The sequence below is a fragment of the Priapulus caudatus genome, unplaced genomic scaffold, assembly GCF_000485595.1.
Source record: "Priapulus caudatus unplaced genomic scaffold, Priapulus_caudatus-5.0.1 Scaffold112, whole genome shotgun sequence".
Lineage (NCBI taxonomy): Eukaryota > Metazoa > Priapulida > Priapulimorpha > Priapulimorphida > Priapulidae > Priapulus > Priapulus caudatus.
The window spans coordinates 176,077-183,523 of record NW_014577173.1 but is presented as its reverse complement, the minus strand read 5'-3'; the positions used below and the strand labels follow the sequence as shown (position 1 = coordinate 183,523).

General features: G+C 45.4%; 1 protein-coding gene across 3 annotated transcripts in view; it reads left to right on the top strand.

Moving 5' to 3' along the window:
• The window catches only part of LOC106805395 (troponin T-like), a 16,966-nt gene that overhangs the window by 4,805 nt on the left and 4,714 nt on the right, over nt 1–7,447 (top strand). For all 3 annotated transcript variants that reach the window (XM_014806960.1, XM_014806959.1, XM_014806961.1), the window contains exons 2-8: nt 2,217–2,283; nt 2,459–2,488; nt 2,739–2,777; nt 3,044–3,320; nt 3,521–3,679; nt 3,993–4,126; nt 4,356–4,419. In XM_014806960.1, coding sequence (XP_014662446.1) covers nt 2,243–2,283; nt 2,459–2,488; nt 2,739–2,777; nt 3,044–3,320; nt 3,521–3,679; nt 3,993–4,126; nt 4,356–4,419 — 744 coding nt within the window. In that variant the 5' untranslated portion in view covers nt 2,217–2,242. The remainder of the gene's footprint in view (nt 1–2,216; nt 2,284–2,458; nt 2,489–2,738; nt 2,778–3,043; nt 3,321–3,520; nt 3,680–3,992; nt 4,127–4,355; nt 4,420–7,447) is intronic.

The window sequence follows — 7,447 nt, the reverse complement described above, 5'->3', positions numbered from 1 at the left end:
ACACGCACACGCACACGCACACGCACACGCACACTCACGCGCGCACACACACACACACACACGCACTCACGCACGCACGCACGCACGCACGCACGCACACACACACACACACACACACACACACACAAACACGCACACTCTCTGTAGTTCTCTCTCTCGCTCTTTCTCTCGTCTCTCTCTCTCTCTCGCTCTTCCTTCTCTCTCTCCCCCTCTTTCTGTTTCTCGCTCTCCCTCGCTCTCTGTTGTTTTTTCGCGCCGCATCTTCTCTCTTTAGCAGAAGAGAAGTGGCTGTCGATTGAGCCGTGTTGTATAATCAGTAATCTTGGCGTTGCTACACAACGTACACGTCTTTCTAAGCAGCAATACATAGCGAACTCTAATGATGGCAGTGACAGATGTAGACTCGAGCGGGCTTCAGTTAAGTGATGCACCAAGCGATGTCGATGAAGTCGATGTTCCTACAGCTATCAACGCTCCCGCTAGCATGTCGGGGAGAGGCAACGCGAAAGCCGAGCGGTCTACAGGGATAGAGCTATACGTCCGCGGATTCGTGGATACCGGCGAGGTCCAATTAATCTCAGTTAATTCCATCAGTTATGAGCTGAAATTTTCTAAGCTATACGCGTCGCTTCGGCGTGCGTCGCACATCGCGCTGCCGGTAGATGCGTCATGCACTCCCCCGTCTTGCGTCATCAGTCGCGGACGCAGGCAGGGAGTAGCACTTCTTCTCTTCTACTCGAGTTTGAATTACGCTCATTATCGGGTAGGGTCTTCGCGGGCCCTAATTATGATTTGGCAGCTGCGGAGGTTCTATCGCTCCATCGTCTCTATACTCCGGCTCGTATGTCCTGCGCAGCCTGCCTTATATGGCACCTACCGACGCAATCGCCCACAGCGCCTGTCGCCGCGGATTATTTCACGGCGGATGCTCATGACAGCTGGGCTATTTATAGATGCACGCGCGACTTTTTTTATGGGAATGCGCGCGTAACAGCATATGGCTTCATGGACACTCTTCGCGTATGTTCCTGCGTTAATATTCGTCGATTTTTATGGATCGATAACCGTGCCTTCTATGCGACGTAGCTCTTTCCAGGGTTTTTATCTGCTGGTACGGGGAACGGGTGACTACAAATGGTGGACCTAGCTGCGAGTTATTTTCAGTCAACTCGCTTATAGTACATTTACCAGGGCCGTATAGCTAGATAAACGGCCAAGGACGAGTTTCTCTTTCCATCCAGACCAATGTAGGTACTATTACACGGTCACTGGCGAAATGCCCACGGTTAACTGACAAATGTACAACCCGCAACTGGCTTTGGTTTCCACCCTCAGGCAGAATGAGTTAGCTACGACCCTGTTCACGTGAACGTGCGACAGTATATAGCGATTGGAATTAGTAGCTGACAGTGCGAGGGCGCTGGTTACATGGCTATATCACCGTACCATCTGCCCGCTGTTTCCCTTGCTGTTTGTTGTGATAGCTAGGCACGTGCGCGCAATGTCTTCTGCAATGGTGCAGACGGCAGATGGCACTCGATAGATTTCGCGTTGACACGTGCTCGGACGCTATTTCTGTAAACAAACGTATCCGACAATCCGTCGAAACGGGTTTTTGCAATAGTGCGAGCGCTATCCGCGTGCGTAACCTTCGAAAGTTCTGATATGGCAAACATCGCTTACGAGGGGCTCATGTAAATGGTGGTAGATATCCATTAAGAAGAGGAAAGCAAAGGGGAGAGAAAACAAGAAAGCGAGCTTGCTAGAGACGGAGGGATACACATACAAAGAGATCAATGAACAGACATTAAATAAACAAGAAAGCGAGCTGAAAGAAGAGGGATAATAAGAAACGGGAACGAGCAAGCAAAATGGGGAGATTGCAGAAACGGTTTAATCAATGAGTCAATGCGTAATAATGCGACAATTAAACTGATTATTGCGAGATTTTTGCTCAGAAAAACTAAATATAGCTGAATATAGTCTCACCTGACAGCGGAAATATCACTGATTACACCAACATTAAAAACACTAAGATTTTATGCAGTTATAGCATAGAAAATTGGAGATGAACACATCGTAACAGCAATGCATTTTATCGTGTAGCGAGAATGGCAGAATTGGTAAACTTGTAAATTGTCGGTGATTAATTGAAAACAAATGCATTTGATAGCTACAGATAGATACAGATAGATAACAACAATTAATATTTGCAGGTCCTGTGAGATAAACCTTTCTAGCCATGTCTGACGAGGAATATTCCGAAGAGGAATACTCAGAGGAGTAAGTATTATTGACGTCTTCTAATGGAAACCATATTGCGCAAAATCCAGATAAAAATATAAATAAATAAATAAATAAATAAATAAATAAATATTAACCTGCTTGCACGGCCATTTTGTGTCAAGATGTGTGCTCTTTGAAATAAACCGAATAAATGTGTTTCATCCTTTTGCAGAGAACGAGAAGAAAAACGCGTGGCGAAACCGTGAGTAAATAACATGTGCGATGCTACATGCCATTAACCTTCCTTTCTTTTCCTACCCGTGCGGACTCTTTCACACGCGGTTAATCTCACAACCATGCATATACTGGCTGCTGAAACCATTTCGAGTGACGAAGGACGAGAGCTGTACTGATTCCTGTTTTTATACCAGATGGAAAATATTCTCAAAACGCCCAGATGTTTTACGATCTGTTTCGATATTATATATCGATTATTGATCTTCTTCTTTCAGACAAGAACATCAGGAGCACAAGGAAGAACCAAAGCTGAAGTAAGTAGATCACTGGCTGAGTGAACGGGGTTCGTTCTACCTAGCTTATTATGTGTCTCAGCCTAATTTTCCTAAGCTTCCTAAAGTATTGTCTACTTTTGGTAGATACTGACGCGCTTGTTTGTATCCATACACTGATAATGCAAGCGCCAAGTTTTCGTCACAAAATGTTTGCGCATTAATTAAATAGGTAACATCGTTGCAGCGACAATTGCCGCTCTCGGCTCCGTATGCGTTATTTCACTTTGTGCGTCTCGCGCTTGCAGGCATGTAGAGAGGAAGGATGCGGAGGAGGAAGCTCCTCCCAGGGAGATGACTGAGGCAGAGCGCGCGATGGAGGCCGCCCGCCGCAAGAAGAAGGAGGAGGACGAGGCACGCTGGGCCGAGTATCAGCAGCTGCGAGCCATCGAGAGAGCTAAGGAGGAGGAGGAGCTGAAAAGACTGAAGGACAGGCAGACGATGAGGAGAAAGGAGAGAGATGAGGAGGATGCGCGCATGGCCGAGCAGAGGAGGATCATGGAGGAGCAGCGTCAACTGGAGGAGGTGGGCGAGGATCCCGCTCAACGTTTTAAAGAGTCTCTCTCTCGATTTACATTAATCTCACATACAATCATCGCTCATCCATGGAGATATACCCCCTCGTGTGCACGTTGATACTAACAGGCTTTTCTTTCACCAAATGGACATTATGGATACATACCCCGCGTTTGTACGTTAATACTAACTGGACTTTCTCTCGCCAGACGGAGATCATGGCCCGCAAGTCTGAGGAGAAGAAGCGCCGCCTGGCGGAGGCAGAGAGGAGGCGCATGGAGCTGATGGGTGCCACCGGACAGACGGACGCTAGCAACAGCCCAAACTTCGTCATCACAAAGAAGGCGAACGAGGGAACCAGCAAAGAGGTAAGGTGAAGAGTAACGGGTAAAGATATTAGGGCGAGAGAACCGGCTAGCTAGCGTCGTGCTGAGAATGGATAAGCTTTGTAGAGCGCTTATTCACATCATGATAGACACACGCGAGTTTCTCTTTCGAGTTTTCGAGTTTTACTCAGACATTCGTCATGTTTCACAGGAAATTACGTTGAAAAGTGTGAAAGATTGTGCATTTTACAGGCCGCGTTGGCGACTGCCTCAGCCATATTTACCTGGTCGTTTGACAACGCCATCATTGCGTACCTCATTCGCTCGGTACTGATCGAGTTTCGATTGTTCCTAGGCCATCGGCAAGAGGTCTGCAGCACAGCTGGAGAGGGAGAAGGAAGCTTACATGAAGAAGAGGGTGAAGCCGTGCAACGTGTCCGGCTGGGACGCGGCTAGGCTTAAGGAGAAGGCGCAGCAGCTGCATGCCAGGTTAGTCATGCTCAGCGAGCCAGCAGCGAGTGAAGGCACGGGACCTTCCCACCTCTCCATGCAATGCGAACTGTTACGGTGTTGTTTTGCGATGGGCTGAATGATAAGAACATGATGCAAAAAAAAATTTACAAATTAAAAATTAAACAAAAAAGTTTTAATTATTGTTTATTTTTTAAAGAATAATAATGGAAAGACAATTAAACTCATTTACCCTTTTTACTTTCAGGATCATTAAGCTGGAGACGGAGAGGTTTGACCTTGAACAGAAAAGTCAGCGCCAGGAGTATGACGTAAGTATCACGTGCGCATCCGTTCTCTGTCCTCGTCCACTCATATTCTAACACTGACGCGGGAATATTAACGGTGGTCATTGATACCGAGAATAATCACATGGGGAATATTGAAAGCTTGGACATATTGCTCACCGGAAAATATTGCCACCGACAAAACAGTTATCTCCAATAAACAGCTTTCCAATATCAAATCTGTCGAATAAAATCAAGATTCGCAGGTTGGGTTAGTCTCTATCGATAAAATCTATATACGAAATTGAATTACTATTATATTAATATATAATTATTTAATTAACAAAATAAATTATATTAATACGGGGAGGCCGCGACATAACGTTAAACAAGCTGAGATGAGCGCAGACATTTCGAGACAAGAGGGCGGCAGACACGTGATACCCTTGCGTCATGAGCATCAGACTCGGCACGCGCTGCTTGCTTAATGACTGCTGTCATCCAGATGTCGGTGCAACCAAAACGGGAGCTGCGTCTGCGTTTAAATCTCGCTGTAGATTAGTAGCAGCAGGGATGCGCGGCAGATGCCATCACCGCGGCGGCTACGCCTGCAAACATGATGTAACCTGCGGCAATGCTCCATGACAGGCACCGTGTACAGCGCGGATATGCCTATATACATATACATATATAATATATTATATATATGTGTGGGTGTGTGTGTGTGTGTGTGTGTGTGTGTGTGTGTGTGTGTGTGTGTGTGTGCGTGTGTGCGCGCGCGCGTTTGTGTGAGTTATGATATTGTTTATATACAGAAGTCTTTGAGTGTCCTTAAATTGATTCCCCGTGGACATCTCACTGCTGTATTAACATTTGTTCTCGACGACACGTCGACGAATAATCGAACTAATCGAAGTTCAATAAATACTCCTCAACCCCCCTCCCCCCTATCGCGGGGAGCGGGAATCGACCAACGGATCGCGCATAACTGTGATGCAACCATTAAATATTTTCTGCAAAACCTCCATCTATCCTGTCATGCTACATGTCCAACGCGCGATCATTAATTGCCGTCAGCTGCGATGACGTGGGATGTATATGCAGTGCCATCCGGTCGTTGACTGCATCTAGGAGTAGCTGACTGTTAGCAGCCCCCCGTTCACTTCCTCTCGCACACATGTTAATCAGATTTCTTGTGCGAGTGTTGATCGCTCGCCGAAATAAGATCCCGTCATATTGGCGGCCATGAAAAAAACATAACGTGCTGTTACTTGATCAAAAAGTCCTTCATCGAAAATCAAGGTCATTTGTTCGTCATCTCCGTCGTTGTTACTGTTGCTTTTTGTTCTTCCTCTTGTTGTTGTTGTTGTTGTTGTTGATGATGATGATGATTATGATGATGATGATGATGATGATGATTATGATAATGATGATGATGATGATTATGATAATGATGATGATGATGATGATGAAGATGAAGGGCTTGTTGCTGCTGTTGTTGTTGTTGTTGTTGTTGTTGTTGTTGTTGTTGTTGTTTTTTTTATTATTGCTTACTCATTCTTTTTCTTTTTCGTTTTCTCTTTCTCATTATCTTTCTCTTTCGCTCTCTGTTTCGCGCTCTCATACATACGGTGTACTCTTCATTGCTGCGCTATATAATAGTTAAGTTATTATACGTGGAACATTCCGTACCGTTTTCAAATTCCGAGTTCAGCTTCATTTACTGGGCCTAGATATTTTGACGTTTTGTTTGTTTTTGAACATATCTGACATTGCAATGTTTTCAGGATATTGTACTTTTCTCGTACGATTTCGTGTTTCTTTATCGTGTAATATAACGATATCAAGAGAAAGGGGATGGGCGTAATGTTTAAAAACTGAAAAGTTTAGTTTTACGTTCAAGTACTGTTAGCTTGCGCGTTTTAATATAGATGCGTTCTAATCTTCACATTAGAGATCACCCAGTGTTATCCATTATCGAAAGTTAATATTTACGTGGAAGGAAAGCTGATGTTATAATTTTTATGAGTAAATTATAAAGACGAGAAAAGTCTTTCAAAGGCGAAAAAGAAAGAGTCTTTTAAGGACGACATTTATGCAGAACTATTTCCTTCTTAATACTATCTAGCCACCCAGCATTTGAACAATATTTAGGTAATAAACGTAGTTTGGTTTATATTTTTAATACATTACGAATATAATTAAAATAAACATATACACTTTATTTATATTTTGATATCGTATATCTCACTCGAGGGCGCGTTAGAATATAGTTAATACAATCCAGATTTCAATAGGTAATTTTTTTCACATTTAACTCCACCTTTTGCGATATTAGAAATGTGAATTCTGCGATATTTACTCAGCTACAGTGCTTTTAACTTTTCTACTGCCGTCCAACCCTCTAGTAGACGAGGCAAAATTAATACAGAAAGACCAGAAGGCAGCGAAGGAAGCTGCGTATCATCGAACCGAGCGAAGCCGGAATTTGACGTCAATTTTATTATCCGTGCTATAAATACGTACGGGGGCGATTCCCTTCTGCGCTATCATTTATGTGTCAGGGTAAACTGCAACCTGAGATTTGATGGGTGGTGTCCATGACTGGCTGGCTCGCCTTTTCGCCATCAGTCTTAGCAATTAAAACTTTTTGCGCGCATTCCATTGTCGCTCATCATCTGCTGCTGCTGCTGCGTTGGTGCCGCTGGTGCTGGTGGTGCTGGCGCTTTACTGGTTCTGCTTCTGCTGCTGCTACTGCTGCTGCTGCTGCTCTGCTGCCCTGCTGGTTCTGCTTCTGCTGCTGCTGTTGCTGCTGCTGCTGCTGGTGGTGGTGGTGGTGCTGCTGCTGCGGCGGCGGCAGCTGCTGCTGCTGCTGCTCTGCTGCCCTGCTGGTTCTGCTTCTGCTGCTGCTGTTGCTGCTGCTGCTGCTGGTGGTGGTGGTGGTGCTGCTGCTGCGGCGGCGGCAGCTGCTGCTGCTGCTGCTCTGCTGCCCTGCTGGTTCTGCTTCTGCTGCTGCTACTGCTGCTGCTGCTGCTCTGCTGCCCTGCTGGTTCTGCTTCTGCTGCTGCTGTTG